The sequence below is a fragment of the Dendrobates tinctorius genome, unplaced genomic scaffold (assembly GCF_039654945.1).
Source record: "Dendrobates tinctorius isolate UK_male_01 unplaced genomic scaffold, ASM3965494v1 ptg000020l, whole genome shotgun sequence".
NCBI classification, from domain to species: domain Eukaryota; kingdom Metazoa; phylum Chordata; class Amphibia; order Anura; family Dendrobatidae; genus Dendrobates; species Dendrobates tinctorius.
Genome location: NW_027361688.1, coordinates 37,577,771 through 37,596,836, shown reverse-complemented (window position 1 = coordinate 37,596,836; position 19,066 = coordinate 37,577,771). Strand labels below are relative to the sequence as shown.

General features: G+C 45.3%; 1 protein-coding gene across 1 annotated transcript in view; it reads right to left on the bottom strand.

Moving 5' to 3' along the window:
• The window catches only part of FLT4 (fms related receptor tyrosine kinase 4), a 284,750-nt gene that overhangs the window by 100,770 nt on the left and 164,914 nt on the right, over positions 1-19,066 (bottom strand). Inside the window, exons 4-6 of the mRNA XM_073568005.1 lie at positions 11,293-11,402; positions 1,656-1,818; positions 1,428-1,567 (exon numbers count right to left, since the gene is read on the bottom strand). Coding sequence (XP_073424106.1) covers positions 1,428-1,567; positions 1,656-1,818; positions 11,293-11,402 — 413 coding nt within the window. The remainder of the gene's footprint in view (positions 1-1,427; positions 1,568-1,655; positions 1,819-11,292; positions 11,403-19,066) is intronic.

Below are 19,066 nucleotides of genomic sequence, written 5' to 3'. Positions count from 1 at the left end.
TTTTGTGTGTATTTTTATTTTATTTATGCATGATCTTAACCCATGATTCTGTGCATGCATAGAAGAAACCAAAATTACTGCCCGCGACAATGATCTAGGAACACACGGAGTAAAGGCCCCTTTACATTTAGCGATGCACCAGCGATCCCGACAACGATACGACCCGTTCAGGATCGCTGGTGCATCGCTAAATGGTCGCTAGTGAGCTGTCACACAGGCAGATCTCACAGCGATGTAGCGATCCTGACGTCCTCCCGCCCGCGTCCACGCGTCGCTCGTCGGCGCCACAGGAAGCGCCCAACGAGAAATGGAGCTGCACGATCTCGCGAGATCAGCGACAGACAGCGGGGAGCCGGTCGGAGGTAAGTATCACACATAGCGATATCGCTAGCAATATCGCTGCTGCGTCACAAAATCGGTGACACTTTAGCGATATCGCTATGTGTAAAGGCCCCTTTAGAGGAATGTCAGTAGGTATTTGGTATTTAATCTGACAGCTGTATAATTTAGATCTTGATTGTAGAGATGTGTGATTACTAGGTTGTGTGTTGCAGCTTCAATACAAACAGTGTTTTATTAGCAGGAGATTATCACTGACTGACTAGCTTTCATGTGCAGGACAGTTCAGATAATCTATGTAACCCCGCCCCCACCACTGATTGGCAGCTTGCTGACAATGTACACTGTACACAGGAAGCTGCCAATCGGGAGTGTAGGGTTATATACAGCTCAGCATTCTGAGCACTGCTATATCTATAACAGATAAAACAGGGATTCTATTAAAACTACACCAAGCAGTCCAGTAAGTGACATATTGATGGAATCAGGGTCTCTTGCCCTAAATTATGCTTCTATTAGATTACATAGCAAAAATCTGCTGACAGATTTACTTTAATACTAAATAACAGGTGATGTAGGGTGAAAAATAGAGCTGGTGGCTTTGTAAATGTACCGGTATTTTAGGAAATGAATTAGCACTGAAATTTGGATCTCATACGGTTATTTGTATCATTTAAAAAGTTACCAGCTATCCATAAGATAAATGATAACTTGTTAATCTGTGGGGTCAGACCTCTGGGAAGCCCACTGATTAGGAGAACAGGACTCTGAAATTGTGCTTGGAGAGATAGCTGTCAATCACTAATAGCACCGCCCACTGGACTCTTGTACAAATACCAGGGATTTCAATGAATAAAATACAAGTTTTCCAACAAATCTATATCTAAGACATAACTAAAAGTAACTTAAATAACCTTGTAATATTTTGTTGCCTGTTGTAGTGATAAAAAGGTAAATTGATTAGTAGTTTTATTTTGCAATATTGTTGCTAAAAGTTGGGTGTCACATGTTCTATGCACTGCAATATTATCATACTAAATAAATGTCAAAAATTGGTTAAAAAATGAATAAAATATAAAGATCATCACCTTTTTGCCAGGGTAATCCCACTGGAAGGTGACTGCAGAATTAAACTCTACAGACACAGTGCAATTTAATACTAGTTGATCCCCTTCTAGAAGCTCGACAGTGTCTTTAGGAGAAAGGTACATGTCATAGTAATGGTATCCTGGAATTAAGAGAAGTCATGGAGTAAGGTGGATAGATAGAGCAGACACAACCAACATACATATAGGACAAATTATATTATTTCCTACCCGTAAAGTGAATAAGGAAGTAATTTGACATAAACGTCTTTCCATCTATGAGGGCCACACACTGGACAAAGAGGGATTCTTTTATCTTTTCTGCAGGAATGATCATGCCTTCTTTATTGTCCCATGTGACACTAATCCCGTCTGGAATAATGACTGAGCTTTGCTAAAGGAATAAATGTAGAAATGTTAAAAAAATAATTGACTCGATTAAAAAGAATCAATAGAATTAAAGAGGTTGTCTACTACTTTAACATTGATAGCTTATCCTTAGGATAGGTCTTCAATCTTTAATTGATGGGGGTGATCAACTGTACCCGGTTTGGGCAGCGGACGGAGCTGCTCAGTTACAGAGCTGTACAGCACAGCTCTGTCAACTCTATTGTGGCTGTGGCTAGATACTGCACTATTCAAATCAATAGGGGGAGAATGTTCAGTACCCGGCCACAGATGCTATTCTGCCGATGGAGCTTCGTAGCTCTATAACTGAGCAGTTCTGCCTGCCGTTGACACCAGTAACAGCTGATCAGCGAGAGCATCAAGTTTCACACCCCCACCGATCAGATATTGATGACCTATCCTAAGGAGTCCATGGAAGCCTCCCATCTCTCTTCCAAAAAGATGCTGTTGGGCAAGAGATGTATTAGGCTATAGGCATTTCAAAGGATGATTATTTTGTCTTCAAGGGAGATAAGCTGTTGACAGAGGAAAACATATGCACAATGTTTCGGCCAATCGTTTGGCAGATATCTCCTCACACAAGAAGAGGAAAGACTTAAGGTCCAAATGTGCAAACCTGAATTGACATGGGTGTTTGTGCGCAAAAAGGGGAGACCATATATCGTATAGCATGTTCTGAAGGAAACAAGGTTCAAGTGGCAGAAGGATTTCTTATCTCAGACAAATGGATCAAAAGCAAGTTATTATTTATAATGGATAATAAGTTAGAGTGTAGCCAGACCTGAGGGTCATAGAGGAGAAGATGGACAGAAAGGGACACGAGTTCTCCTATGGGGAGCTGAAGATGCCGTGGCATGGCAAAGAGCATGTGGCCAACATCAAATGGACTTTGAGAAAAGTAGTGAGGAGTCGTACTGATGTTCCTCAACCAGTGAGCTCCTCACTAATCAATTGGAAGTTGAGCTTAGCTGTGAGGGGCTGTAGCGGGAAATCTCAACCCCCTGCGGTCCTCACAGTGGAATATGGAAGTTCCCATAATGGTTTCCTGGACTGATATAACATGTAATGGAAGTAATCTACTACCACTACTACTACATGTAACCGTTTCTGCCTCTGGATTGGGCAGAAGAAGTATTCTCAAAGTGTTGTGCCTGCTATCAGATCTATATACTACTCATCAAGTTGTTCAGTAAACAAAAGCAAATTTATGGAGTTTGGTCTCCCTCATTCATGTCTATCAAATCTGGGCCTGTCCTGCCAAATCAAACAGCTGTTGCCCAGTCCACTACACTACCACTAATGGCATTCATTATAATGCCACAGTGTGGCGCCCCTGAGGGTTCAGTAGCCACAGAGGTACTGCACCTCCTCCTGAGGTGTGGTACCCCACTATCCAGGTAAGGTGGAGACACCTGACCACACTCCAACACCTGCACCCCACACCACAAAGTAGTGTAGCAAAGCACCTTCGGCGGCTCCCTGCTTGGAGTGTAGCATAGCACCCCTTGATGGCTCCCTGCTTGGAACACAAAACGTGCTGGGAGGTGGGTGGAGTTTAGTTCACATAAAAGAGCGGGAAGAGTTGAGTCAGTCAGTCTTTCATTCAGTCAGTGAGTGAGGATGTAGAAGCACAGAGAGTGAGAAAGTGAAGATCCCCGGGAGAGGGATGGGAGAAGGAAGTGCTGCAGCAGGCCACAGTGATCTGGGTCTGCTGGCACAGGAAAGAGACAGAGAAAGGAAGCTTGATTCTCCATTGGAAAGAAGGATTAGTATGGAACGTAAGGAGAATAGGAGGACTAAGGATCAGGGTTGGAAGAGAGAACCCTTCCCAAGTTCTAAGCGCAAGGCCGGGGTCCGGTCCCCGAGGTTGTATGGATACTAAGGGTCCTGCAGCAGACACCAGAGGAATAGAAGTAGTGACCACTTTATTCCCACACAAGACTTGGGGGCACAACAGCAACGATAGTGAGCCGTTTACTAGGTAGTAAGGAGTCCCCGAAGCAGGCTACAGCTGTCTGCCGTACAAGTAGAGTTCATAGGAACATCTGACAGGAGGAACTCCAGTGTAACTCAGTACTGTGAGTACTTCACTCAAAGGCGCTATAAGAGGAGACATTCAGAAAAGGCACATCTGTTGTCGGAGTGTTGGAAGGGAGTACTTCATGTTGCCTGGAAGTTGGCTGAGCTCCTGACCTGGAGGACACAGCACCGAGGCGGGCACCTGTGTGCACAGCAGACTGTGAGTAAAGCTTTGGAACTACATGCCCTGGTGTCCTCCACTTATTCCTGCGCCAACGCGCCAGCACGGCTACATCCCTTGCGCCTGACACTACACCATCTAAGTGTCACTTCACCTACTCTGCCCTGGGACTACAGCCCTGCCTGTGGAGGGCTATAACATCATTGCTGCACCACACCATCTGTCCCAGAGGATCTGTCTGCAGCGTCGGCTTACAGCGTCATTGCCGAACACCACAGGTGGCGTCACAAATCACTTATAAACTTTACCCTTTTTACAATGGGCGCCCAGGGCCACGGGCCGGGTCCCAGCCACCGTGACATCTCCCATTGAAGCTCATCGGACCCGGTACCGAGTACCCCACAGCCCTGGGAGGGCGACCCAACAGGAATAAGGATGAGCGAACGTGCTCGGTGATACTCGGATATCACTCGAGTAACGTGCATGTTACTTGGCGAGCATTAGCCTGTGCTCGAATTTGAAACTCGTATCCCAGCTGCACATGTTTGGAGCCTGTTTCACAGCCAATAAGCATGTGGGGATTGCCTGTGAGTCGCTGTAATGGTTTTGGCATTACTGTGATTGGCTGACCGTATGACATCATCAGAGATTATAAAAGAACAGGTGCTGCCATGCTCGTTTCACTGACACCTTTGCACAGCTCAGGGACAGTTCTTATTGGAGGGAGAGAGTGCTTGTCTAGAGCTGTGTGTCCACAGTTGAACAAATCAGAGTCCTGGAGCGTTGATAATGGTGTCAATTCTGAACCATCAAACTAACAGCCCTTGTAAGGGCTAAATCTGTACTTTGCTGTTTGTATTGGGTACATTCTGCATTTAGCCTAGGGAAGGACATTTGCAGGAGCAGGGAGAGTGACAGAATACAGTCTCTAGGCAGAGTTTAGGATTTTCAGTCTGCTGCTCAATATGTATCTGTTGCACGTGACCATATATTTTTTTTTGGGGTGGGGGGAAGGGGTAGTGGTGAAATAATTGACTATATTTTCATCCATAGAGTATTACATGCTTTGTGGTATTTTTCTGTGGTATGTAACACTCAAAAAAGAGCTAAGTAATGTTTCTTGATTCAATTACTCATGCAAAAAGTATAACGTGATTTGTGGTATTAAGCTTAAAATAACACACTTTGACTGCTGCAGGTGACCAATTTTTTTTTTAATTAAAAATAAACTTGGTTTCAAGAGACCTTGTAATTAGAAAATGCATAAGGTGTGCGGTAAGAGATGGGGAAGTGGAAGTGCTGATGATGGTGCATGCAGACTCTGAGGACATGGGGCAGGTGCGACTACGCTTGTTGCTGGAGCACAAGAAAAACGCCCATCCATGACACATTGGTTTCTACCCCACTTTGCGGGGAGGCATGGTACACCACCGATATGTCAGGTTGTTGTTAAGTCACCAATTCTGGAGGACCAGCGTGCGGCGGCGGTGGAAGACGAGGTGATGGAAGATGAAGTCACCCACCCAACCTGGGAATCTGGCATGCAGCGCGAGACCAGCAGCGTTGAGGGGGAGGAATTGGCAGAACCAAAATAGGCAGGAAGAGGCAGTGAGGTGACCAGAGGGCAAAGGCGGCCAACAGAATATCGACACCTGTGAATTTCTCCATTATAGAGTTAGGTGTTCCCCAGTCAGGGACTTTTTTAAAGAGAATTCTGAGACAAAAAAACGGTCATTTGAAAAAAGTGCCACACCTAGATCAGCAGGGGCATGACCACTAAGAGCCTAACCAGCACCAGCATGATCATGCACATGTCATCTAAGCACCTGACTCGGTGGGCTGAATGCCCTATCCATGATTGGTGCCAGCACTGCAAGCGGGTGAAACCACTGCCTATTCCCCTGTACTAGGTGCTTCCCAATCCCCTGTCCTTAACACTGGCACAGATGCCTCCCGCCCTGCATTTGTCCTTGCACATTCTGACACACCAACATCAGGTACTTTGAAATCCTTGTCCCAGCACAGCATTCAGCTGACCCTAACCCAGGCCTTGGAATGAAAGAGAAAGTTTGTAACTACCCACCCACAGGCCCAAAGGCTAAATGAGCACATTCCCAGGCTGTTTGCTGTGGAATTGTTGCCGTTTAGGCTTGTTAACACAGAGGATTTCTGCCGGCACATTACGGCAGCCATCACTTTTTCTCTTGGTGTGACGTGTCTGTCTTGTACCACCATGTGTCCAGGAACATCTCTTGTACCCTTACCAACGTGGTTACTGGGATTGTCCATTTAACGACCAGCATGTGGACAAGCGCCCACGGCCAGGGACGCTACATTTCCCTGACGGCACACTGGGTAAAAATTATAGAGACTGGAGTTGAGTCCCACCCTGGCATGTCACATGTGCTCCCGAAGACGTTGATTGCTGGCCCTTCTTCTATCAGGGTTTCCCCCACATCATACATTAGTTCCTGCACCTCCTCCTGCTCCTCCTCACCCTCCATCTCCAATGAGTCTTCTCATAGTATGTCTTCCACATCAGCCGGAAGCTCCCCAACACTGCCTCAGAGAAGCAGCAACAAGTTTTGCTGAAGCTAATTTGTCTAGGAGACAAACCGCACACTACGGCAGAGTTACTCAAAGGAATTACAGACCAGAAAAAACTGTGGATTTTGCTGCTGAACCTCAAACAAGGTATGGTTTTGTGTGATAATGGGTGTAACCTGGTGGCTGTGAAGCTTGGCAAGCTCACACAAGTACCTCTACTTGGTAGTTCAGTGGTTTCTGAAAACACTTTCACAAATCGGCTAGAGATGCTGCTGCTCTGGCAGTGCTGCAGCAACACATGCAAGTGCCAGCTACCAACTGGCGTGTGATGTGACCACAAGTTGGAACTCCACACTGCACATTCTATCAAGGCTTTGTGAGCAGCAGAGGCTAGTTGTTGAGAACCAGCTCCAATACGCCCGTAAGTATTCTTATTAGTCTCCGCACATGGATGTCTGACATTTCTGAGGTTCTCCAAGACTTTGAGGAATCAACAAAGATGGTGAGCGACGATGACGCCATAGTCAGCGCAATGATCCCGCTTCTGTGCCTACTTAAACAGTCGCTGCTAACAATGTATGCATGTGGACCAGATAGAGATGGATGAATACATGAGACAGAGATACACTACCCAGCCTCATCTTTTCAGCGTGGATTGGGTAACAATGAGGAGGAGAAGGAATAGGAGCTGATGGCCAGCACAACAGAGGCTAGTACCCACGCAACCTTTGTCCCATCTCCTACGTGGATGTCCTGAGGAGGGGAATGAGGAGGAACAGGATGAGATGGAGAGTCATCATTATGGTGGAGACAGAAAATGTTTGCTGTAGGGAGTTTGGCACATATGGCCAATTTTATGTAACTCTGCCTTTCCCGCAGGGCCGGACTGGGACTAAAATTCAGCCCTGGCATTTGAAGTTACACAGGCCCACTAGTCACATGGTGACTATATAATATCTTTGTACAGTTGTAGTTTACAAGAAGTGAGAGGAGATTAACACGACTATATAACATGTAGTCAGAGCTGTGCCCAGTATTTCAGCTCAGTCCTATTTATTGCTTTTAGGTACAGTACTCCTCCCAAATCTCTGTCCCCTTTTGTATGCATGATTACAGAATTCCTGGCAGAACTGCTCTCTATTGGGCAACCAGACCCCTGGTCATAGCCGCCCCTATCATACCTCCCAACTTTCAAAGAAGGGAAAGACGGATAAAGACTGCGGCGCGCGCAGCTGTAAATTTTGGCCACGCCCAACCACACCCATTTCACAACTAGTCACACCCATGTCCACACCTAATCGCACCCATTTAGCACTGCTGTTCACACTGACTGGTACTGAGGGCACAGTGGCTGGCATTATGGGCACACTGACTGGCACTAAGGAAGAGAGAAAACAGAGAGAGAGAAAAAAGAAAACAGAGAGAGCGAGAAAGAAAGGGGAAAGAAAGAAAGAACAGTGAGAGACAAAGAAAGAACAGTGAGAGACAGAAAGAACAGAGAGAGAAAGAAAGAGGGGAAAGAAAGAAAGAACAGAGAGAGACAGAGAGAACAGAGAGAGAAAGAAAGAAGTAAAGAAAAGAAAGAAAGAACAGAGAGAAAGAGAGGAAAGAGAAAGAAAGAGGGGAAGAAAGAACAGAGAGAAAAAAGAAAGATTAGAGAGAGAAAGAAAGAACAGAGAGAGAATGAAAGAACAGAGAAAGAAAGAAAAAGAAATAAAGATTCTACAAAGATACTATAGCAGCCCGGCTCCCATTGTAATGCCCACCTGAGCCTCCCGGTGCAGGACCTATCATGATCCGCTCACATGGCCGGCATCCCCGATTCCAAGGCGATCCTGCTGTCTGCGCTGTCGGAGGAGGACACGGTGATGGATCTGAAGCATTCCTGGTTCCGTCACAATCTCCTCAAGAAATTATCTCATTTCCGGTCAGCTTCCAGCACATCACTTCAGGTGGAACGTCATGTGTGTGTTTTAAAATGCTCCTCGGGGCTCCGCCGTGTATTGCTGTGTCCGTGGGAAAAGCACGCTTCGTATGCTTTGTACACACTTGGCTTCGCTCCGTACATCCCGTACTCATATGGCTCCACTCCATACACACACGGTTCCACTCCGTCCACCTTGTACACGCGTGGCTCCTCTCCGTACACCTCGTACACGCGCGGCTCCGCTCTGTACACCTCGTACACGCGCGGCTCCGCTCTGTACACCTCGTACACGCGCGGCTCCGCTCTGTACACCTCATACACACGGCTCCTCTCCGTACACCTCGTACACACGCGGCTCCACCTCGTACACACACACGGCTCCGCTCCGTACACCTCATACACACGGCTCCTCTCCGTACACCTCGTACACACGCGGCTCCACCTCGTACACACGGCTCCGCTCCGTACACCTCGTACACACGGCTCCTCTCCGTACACCTCGTACACACGGCTCTGCTCCGTACATTTCATACACACACAGCTCTGCTACATCCACACTGTAAATCCTGACCCCACACATACTTACCTCAACCAGCACCATGACAACAGCAAAGCAGAGTCTTGCAGACGGTAGAGGCAAGGCTGAGCGCACAGGACCTGTGATGAGGTCACAGGAGGGGCGGAGTCAGGGGTGATACGATCGGGGGTCTGGACAAAGGCTCCTGATCATGTGACCCCCTGACTCCTCCCCTCCTGTGACCTCATCACAGGTCCTGCGAACAGAGCGAGCAGGCAAGCGAGTACGACGCTGTGAGTGGCTGCGGGGGGGAGGGGGTCTCATGCTACGGCGAGGATGGGGTGTGTGGGGGGGCGTGGCGGCTTATCTCCTTGCAGTGCGGGAGGAACTTGAATCTATCACCGCCATGCCCGCAGAGGGCCGGCGGCAGGAGCCACAGTGGCCGCAGCAGCTGGCAAGCGGCCAGAAGTTCGGGCGCTGCCGCCCGCGGCCCACATGACAGCGGCCCAGCGGGAAAATGCCCGGTTGGTTATATTGCCAATCCGGGCCTGCTTTCCCGCGGCCCTTGCGTTATATTTATCTTGAGCAAAAAAAGAGTACTGGTTGTTCACCCTGATAGACCCACGCTACAAGGAGAACTTTGCATCCCTCCATCCTAAGGTGGAGAGGTCTTCTAAAGTGGTGGTATTCTAGAAGGCCATTGTGGAAAATATGTTGAAAAAATTTCCATCAGACAACGTTAGCGGCAGGGGGCAAAGTTCCTCCTTGCCCAAACAAGGATGAGAGGTGAGGAAGACACACAGCAGAGGCAGGTGCACACTGTTAAAAGCCTGGGCCAATTTCATGATACCATCTCAGCATTCAGGACCTGATGACCAGGTATTTTTGACAAGGAGGGAAAAGTTTTTAAGGATGATCAAGCAATGCCTTTCCGACCAAAGCAGCGTACTCCCTAATTGCTCTGCGACCCATTGGGCCTCAAAGCTGGACACTTGGAATGAAATGTTTTTAATGTTCAATATTTGAATGAGGCACTCCAGATGTTGCCTTCAAGGGTGCATGGATGACTCTACTTATAATTTCTCTCTGGCTGTGCACTTTGTGCAAAGCCTTTATGAGTGTAGGAGTACAGCAACTACACTTTAAAAATATCTGAATGAGGCCCACCAGTTGTTGCATTTCAGGGGTCTATGGATGACTGAATGACCCTCCTTATAATTTTTTCCTGGCTTTGCAATTTCTGCTAAGCCTGTATGAGTACAGCAACTACACTTTCAAAATATTTGAATAAGGCCCACCAGTTGTTGCCTTTCAGGGGTCCATGGATGACTGGATGACCCTCCAATTTTTTCCTGGTTTTTCACTTTTTGCAAAGCCTTTATGTGTGTAGAAGTACATCAACTTTCTAAATATTTACACTCAAATAATTTTTCTGGATTCCATTAGTCATCCATACAGTTTAACACGGTTGTTGTTACATTATGGTGGCAGGTGTCTGGAAGTGTCTGAGTCGAATGTGCATGCGTATGGGAAGGAGGGTAGTCATGAAGAATAGCTGTTTCACCAAAACTATGTAATGAACATGAAAACCTAGATGACGAAAAACTTAATGAGGTTAGCCAGTATTTTTTTATTGATGGCTTATCCTTAGGATTGGCCATCAATATTGATGGGGATGTGACACCTGGCTTCCCCCACCGATCATCTGTTACTGGCGTCGGCGATACTCTCTCAAATGCTGCCTAAACACAGCAGTTGTATCATTTCTATAGTGGCAGAGACCGGGTACTACGATCCACTTCCTAAGGCCACGGATACTATAGTTTTGATGGAACTGCTGTGTTTCGACAGCATCTGAGAATTTCTGCGCTGGTAACAGCTGATTGGCGGGGGTGTTGGGTGTCACACCCCCACTGATCAGATATTGATGACCTATCCTAGACCATCAATAAAAAAGTAGTGACCAGCCTCCTTAAAGGATTACTCTAGGCAACATTGAGGCACCCTATTGCTTAGGACCGGATGGGGGAGGGGCATTTTGTGTCATGTTCCTCCCGCTAAAGCACTGAACAAGACATAACACAACCTGTTATCTTTGCCTGGTCAGCTTAGTCAATATTTGCAGGGGTAAAAAAGATGTAGCCTTATAATGGCCATAAGATACCAAAATATAACTTCATCTGTTAATTCAGTCAAGCAGCAAGATTTACTCTCATATTATTTTGCTATATCATGTCGTGAACGTACAGAAGAATCCATTGGTTCATACCGTTTGCAGAGTAACATTGAGGTCTGGAATAGATACTTGACAAGGCACTCTGGTTGTATTCTTATATATTGCTATGGTCCCAAAAGGGTTGATGAATGGTTGCTCCCAGTCTGATAATACAAGACAGAGAATCAAAGACAGATGCTATATATATTTAATCATGTTATAGGAAGAAAGGATAAATAATCATATTCTTTGTTTTTCCATCTGATCATTCTGAATCCATTGTAGTATTGTTGAACTTTCTCCAAAGTTATGGTTTTCACCACTTGAATAGATTGTGCGGGATTAATATGAATGTACGACTCTAGAGATTTTTTTTTTTAGCTTCTTGATACGTTTTCATAATGGCCTGATTCCACTCTCCAGATCTCGTGTATGGGTATAAATTAAAAAATAGAGAGAGTTTAGGAGCTTACTGCATACAATGCATACATGGAATTCAATGAGAAAGAATATGAATTACTCTCCATAAGAAGAAAGTATTAAGAAATTCATCATTGAGAATTGTAGCTCTAAGAATGACACATTTTTTGAGCTGGACATTTACTGGATGGATATGTCATCACTTTATAGTCAGTAGAGGTCCAACCATTGAAACCCCCACAAATCCTGAGAAAGAATGGGCCACAGCACTAGTGTAGGACTCAATTGCTTTCACTGAATTTTCCTGCACATTGATTCCCTGGCCATGCAGGGAAGACTTAAAAGGGTTATCCAGGACTATATTATTTTTTTTACTATAGGCCTAAGAACTAACAGGCAGGTAGTTGCTGACTACCTGACTGTTCTGACATGTGCCGATTTCTGCCAGCACAGAGTGGCCACAGACTGCTCCTGCCAGAGATTCATTGGCTTCCGATGATGTCATGTCGACAGAGTAGCGCCTTCTCTTACACTCTTTTGACAGGTTGTTACTGCCTATGTCATAATAACTGACAGCCAGTTACTCACTGCCTAACTGTGAAAGTTAATTAACATGAGGTCGGCAGTCACTCCCCGCTGACTGAGCAGTCCAGAAGAAGAGCTGCTCTGTTGACGTGGAGCAGCTGAATCGACGGCAGGAGTGGTCAGTGGCCACTCTAAGTCGGCGCAGGATAGAACAGGCGGATAGCAAGCAACTATCTGGCTGGATGTCACTTTTAAACCATTAGCTATCTCACTCCATTTTCCTATGAACAGGACCGCTCGGCCCCTGTGTTCTCTACGAGAGAGCCACTGCCAGACATCTATGGTTGTGGCTTATCTATAGGAGAGCAAGAACATTGGCAGATTTGGGATATGCCAGATCCTTATCTAAGAGTTAGGGGACTCCATAAAAATTAGACTATCGGCCAATGTTTGCCTAATGAGTATGCGGAACTATTTTAAGGAGACGCAGCAATACAGTTGCCCTGTGGCCGTTTGTTCTCAGGATCTGCAGTAGTAAAGACATGAAATATCTGCATTTTGATTCTGGTTTTGACCATCCTTGCTGGCAGAGATATTGCAACAGTTACAGTGGCATGCAAAAGTATTCAACCCTCTTGACATTTTTTTGTTTTGCTACCTAACAACCTGAAATTTCACTGTTGTTTTTAAAGGGTTTGCATCAGTTCATGTAAAGAATATGCCTACAACTGTGAACAGTTGGTTTTCTTTTGATTGTGAAGCAAATGACAAAGAGGACAAAATAACTGAAAACTTCAGTGCGCATAACTATTAACCCCTCTAAAGCCATTACTTTGTAGACTCTCTTTTTGCTGCAATTACAGATGCAAGTAGCTTTGGATAAGTCTCTATGAGCTTTACACATCTTGCCACTTAGATTTTTACCTATTCCTCAAAGCAAAACTGCTCCAGTTCCTTCAAGTTAGATGGTTTCTTCAAGTCTGACCACAGGTTCTTAGTTGGATTAAGGTCTGAGGTTTGACTAGGCCACTTCAAAACATTTACAGGTTTCCTCTTAAACCACTCAAGTGTTGCTTTAACAGTATGCTTTGGGTCATTTTCTCATTGGAAGGTGAACCTCCATCACAGTATTCAAATACCAACAGACTGAAACAGGTTTTGCTCAAGAATATCTCTGTATTTCACACCATCCATCTTCCCCTAGACTTAGACCATTATTCCTGTTCCTGCTGCTGAGAAAAATCCCCTCAGCACGATGCTGCCACCACCATGGTTCCTTGTAGGGATGGTGCTTTTGGATTGATGAGCTGTGTTGGTTTGGCTCCAGACATAGCATTTTCCTTGGTTGCCAAAAAGTTCAATTTTGGCTTAATCTGATCATAGCACTGTGACGACACAGCATTTATTCTTAATTATGCCAGACATATTATTCATTAAGTCAAGAGACACAATTCATTGTAAATATGCCTCAATGTTAACTCTTGTTGTATATTGTTGATTTGCTAAGGCTTCCTGATTATCTATTGTTTCAGCCATTACAATTTATTCTTCTAAATAACCTTGGAGGACAAAGCCACATGTTAATTGAACAATTCATGTTTATTAATATGTTGAATTCCTATTGATTACCCATTGTATCAGCCCTATAACTTATTCTTCTAAAGAATCTTGGAGGACAAAGATACATATTATTTGAACAGTCAATGTTTGTTAATATGCTGATTACTCATTGTATCAGTCCATGCACCTTGTTGTTCTGTAAACATTAAAGGACAAAATATGCAGGTTAAATGAACACTTGAACAATGAGAGATGACCTCCTCCCACCTTCTCCCAATCCTGTGGAAAAATGCCTGAATGAAAGCTGTGAACTTTAAAAGTTGGATTTGCCTCTATTTCCAGAGACTCTAAAGGACAGTAGCAAAAGAACCATGGCACCAACTGGAGGAATACAGATCTAGATTAGAACAGCGCGGGTGCCCTCGCATGCATCCCCCTCTCAGCAGGGACACTGGCGTGTTCTCTCACCTCGCCATCTGTCTCTCTTCCTAGGGCTTGCGCACGGCACCCAGATCTCCTGGTAGAGTGCATAGGGTGCGCTCGCTCCCTGCTTCATAAAGTGGCCACACGGGCGCTTATAAAAATGTCCCCAGCCAATGGCTGGGAGTCATTAGGTATTTAAGGCACCTTCTCCAAATGGAAGTGTCTTAGCAACATTAGTACCAGTGAATTTCCTGCTACCTAGTTGTAAGGTCCCTGCACACATACTCTCCAAATCTGATCTTGTCCATGCTGTCAGCCCAGTCTGCACCTGCTCCTGTCTGTCCTGATGTACCTATACTCAAACCCACCCTAACTGTGCCTAGTCTTGATGTTGACCTGTCTGTAACAGCACCTGTGAACCTGCACTTGTGAATCCATACCTGTGGCCATCCCGTGTTAATGTACCTATCCCGCTTGTGCCTGATCCCACATCTGTCTACCAGCCGCATACCTCCTGCTAACCAGAGTTCCCTTGGGGGTCAGCTGTCAAGGCTCTGGGGTCTGTCCTGGAGTAGCATCTGGAGTCCACATGGGTTTAAGTCTAACCACACCATCAGGAGCTCTAGTGAAGAACCAGGTTAGTAACCACTTAATAACATCCCTCCAGGCTCTCCCATAGTGGTTCCATAACACCTCAATGTACTCTGTCAACTTACTAAGCTTTCCGCTACCTTTTCTCTGTGGGTGCCCATTAAAAGCGGCATGCCACCGGTTGGAGTAATTGGCCCTGGAAGCCTTGAAGTCACAGATGTTCCAATTCCCGATGAGCCAGCAGAAGTGTGAGACTCATTTGCATCATCTTATGTACTTGCTGGGACTGTACTATATGTTATTAAATGTTGTTGATCCAATAAAGTATCACCCCATTGTGTTTCCCTCACCCTATGTTGTCTGAGTGGCATTTTGAGCAAACACCAATTTACAATCCATACAATATGGCTTGAATGCATTAGCAAGTATAACACCAATAAATAGAAAAATGCAAGTCATTAAAATCATGATCAATGTTTATCTTATATATATATACTAGCTGAAGAGCCCAGCGTTGCCCAGGCAGAGTAACTAACTGTGTGTCCCGCTCTCTTCCTTAACAGCCCCACCAACACGCTCTCTCTTTCCTCAGCCCCGCTCTCCACCCACCGCCCCACTCTCTCCCTCTGCAGTCCCGCTCTCCATACACTGTCCCGTTTTATCCCTCCACAGCCCCGCTCTCCATCCATGTCCTGCTCTCCCTTCACAGCCCCACTCTCTCCCTCTTCAGCCCCGCTCTCCATGCGCTGTCCCTTTCTATCCCACCGTAGCCCTTTCCATCCGTGTCCCGCTCTCCGTCCACAGCACTGCTCTCTCCCTCCACAGCCCTGCTCTCTCCCTCCACAGCCCTGCTCTCTCCCTCCATAGCCCTGCTCTCTCCCTCCACAGCCCGCTCTCCAAACGCCATCCCGCTCTATCCCTCTGCAGCCCCATTCTCCATCCCTGTCCGCTCTCTCCCTCGCAACTCCGCTCTCCTCTAGCATCCCGCACTTTCCGTCTACAACCCCGCTCTCCAGCCCCCAGTAGTATTGTAGTAGTAGTATATTAAAAACATATAGAAAAAATAAGAGATCACAGGTAAAAAATAGTAACGGGGACACCTGTAAAGGAGAAGTTGATCCATGGTAGGAATCTTGCGATCTTATATGCCTGTCATAGAGGAGTATATGTAGGTATGGGCAAGAAGTAAGATATAAATAAGTAAATGGTGTAGAAAGTAGGGCAATTAGACGCATTCCTTGCTAAACGCGCGTTGGGTGTTTTGAGACACCTCTATTTATTTGCAGCAGTTTGGTAGATATGTGGGTATTTATTATTTAATGTATTTCACTTTTATTTATTCATTATAGGAGGCTTTGATAGATTATTATCAATTGCCCTACCTCCTACACCATTTACTTATTTATATTTTACTTGTTGCCCATACCTATATATATTCCTTTATGACATGCATTCATGTTAGCAAGATTCCTACTATGGATTAGCTTCTGCTTTTCATGTGTCCCTCATTGCTATTTTTTACCTGTGAAGTCTCATTTTTTCTAGATGTTTTTTAATATTGTCTGTGTGTATAGTGGGAACAGTCTTGGTCCATATGGTCTTCCTAAAGACAGCCATGCCAGAGGACGAGAGCACTCACTGATCCTCGTGTGTACATAAGCGCCTTCCTCCATACATTTGGGGACTCTCCCACATGTCTTTTGGCAAACTCAAAATGAACCTTACAATGTTTGTGTTTAAGTAAATGCTTTTTTCTGCACACTGTTCAATAAAGGCCACCTCTGTGTAGTGTACGTCTTGTTATGGTCGTAAGGACAGATACTCCAGTCTCTGCTTGGGAACTCTGCAGCTCCTTTGGGGTTACCTTTGATTTCTGTGCTGCCTCTTTGATTATTGCCTTCCTTGCCCGGGCTGAGAGTTTTGGTGGGTCACCCTGTCTTGGTAGGTTTGTTGTGGTACCCTGTTCTTTCCATTTGATGATGATGGATTTGATGGTGCTTTGGGGATCATTAGAGATTGGGATTTATTTTTATAACCCAACCCTGACTTGTACTTCTCAACAACTTTGTCCCTGACTTGTTTGGAGATCTCCTTGGTCTTCATGGTGGTGTTTGGAGATCTCCTTGGTCTTCATGGTGGTGTTTGGAGATTTCCTTGGTCTTCATGGTGGTGTTTGGTTAGTGGAGTCTCTTGTTAACGGTGTTGCAGCCTCTGTGGCCTTTCAGAAAAGGTAAAGTGTATATACTGACCGACATGGGACACTTAGATTGCACACAGGCGGACTACCTGTCAGAAAGCATGTGATGTATGAAGGGAATTGCTTGCACCAGAAATTTTTAGGGGCTTTATAGCAAAAGGGGTGAATACATAAGCACATGCCATTTTTTAGTTATTTGATCCCATAAATTAAATTTATGCTTATATTTTTTCACTTCACCAACTCAGTCTATTTAGTGCTGATGCATCACACACAAATCAGATTGCAAAAATATTTACACACAAGTTGTAATACAACAAACAAGATCAAAAGCCAAGGGGGAGGTGGGTAAAACTTTTGCAAGCCACTGTAAATTCAACTGACTAATTGTTTAGACAGAGTAAAAATATTCTCAGTTTACCAGTTAGAATTGATGTATCAGATGTATGTGTGCTATTAATAGAAAAAAAGAATAAATAAAGAAGATGTCATCATAAAAAAAATTCCTAAATACCTTTAATTAACAAATCACTTATTTTGTCTATGGATTTAATCACTGTAGCACAGCAAAATGACTACTGTCTCGTTATACTGACTGGTCCCTGTGATCACGTGCAGTTAAAAGTTTGCCCCCCCATGTGTAGGAAGTCATTCTTCCAGTGGTTATTCTACTTCTATCTATCCATCTACTTCTCACGGATCCACTTATTGTTGTCCACTCTATCTATATGATCTAATACTGCAGATATCAATGGTGCTGAGGCACGAAGAGGCTGCTCATGCTGCTGTCCACCCTGTCTGCAAGATCTTATGCAGGAGATATCAAGAGTGCTGAGGTAAAGATCGGCTGCTCTTACTACTGTCCACACTGTTTATCTGATCTAATAGTGGAGATACCAGGGTTGCTGAGGTAAGAAGAGGTTGCTCACACTGCTGTCCACCCTGTCTGTCTGATATAATACTGGAGATACCAGTGTTGCTGAGGTAAGAGGCTGCTCATACTGCTGTCTACTTTGTCTATCTGATCTATCACTGGAGACATCAGGAGTGCTGAGGAAAGAAGAGTCATCTCACACTGCTCTCAACCCTGTCAATATGATCTACTACTAGAGATACCAGCTATACGGACATAGGAAAAAGCTCCTCACACTGCTCTCTACCCTGTCTATCTGACCTAATACTTGTCAGGCAGCCAGGAAGACGGTTACTCCATTCTAGGGAGCTTGCCTCAGGGTGCGGTGTAGTTTGGAGCTGGGATGCCATTGCTCCCAGAGCTGATGCTACTAAGGGGTCCCGGGACGCCAGATTCCCTAGTGTTAGCTGCTGCCAGGAGATATGGTACTCTTTATCTCCTGGCTCAGATATGTAGTGAGAGGTTCATTTCTCTCCGCCCTCTTGCCTCTAACTGTGTCTCTTTGGGCAGAGTGTGGAGATTGGGCATTATCTCAGTGGTGTCAGGTGATCTATAGGAGGGATATTCAAACCCGCCTTATCCTCTCGCTCACCACTCTTTATTTCAGTTGCACTTCAGTGGTTCGGTTGGTAGCTCTCTGATGAGTGTTTCTTCGGTTTATCTCTGACTTCTGGTGTATGGTGTCTTCTGGTTCCTACATCTTTCTTTATTCACCTTTATTCACCTTGGCCTTCCATGTTTGTTAAATTCATCTCTGCCTAATTAGTATAATTTATTGGTGTGATTGACCCAACTATTGGCACTGGGAAGGCCTCTGCAAAAGTCCCCTTTCTGTTAACAGGAGCAGGTGAAGAGTACCCCGGCTCTCAAGCATGTGTATTAGCTTTTGCCAAGTATGTCTGGCATACTGCTTCTGCTTGCTTTCAGTCCGGTCATCTCACCCTTTCTCAAGTGTTACAGTACTGGAGAAATCAAGGATGGTGAGGTAAGAAGTTTGCTATCCACTCTGTGTGACCTAATACTGGGGATACCAGGAGTGATGAGGTAAGAAGAACCTGCTCACATGGCTGTCTACACTGTCCATTTGATCTCATACTGGATATATAAGTGGTGATGAGGTAAGAAGAGGCTGCTCACACTGCTGTCCACCCCATCTATTTGACTTACAACTGGGGATACTAGAAGTGTTGAGGTAAGAA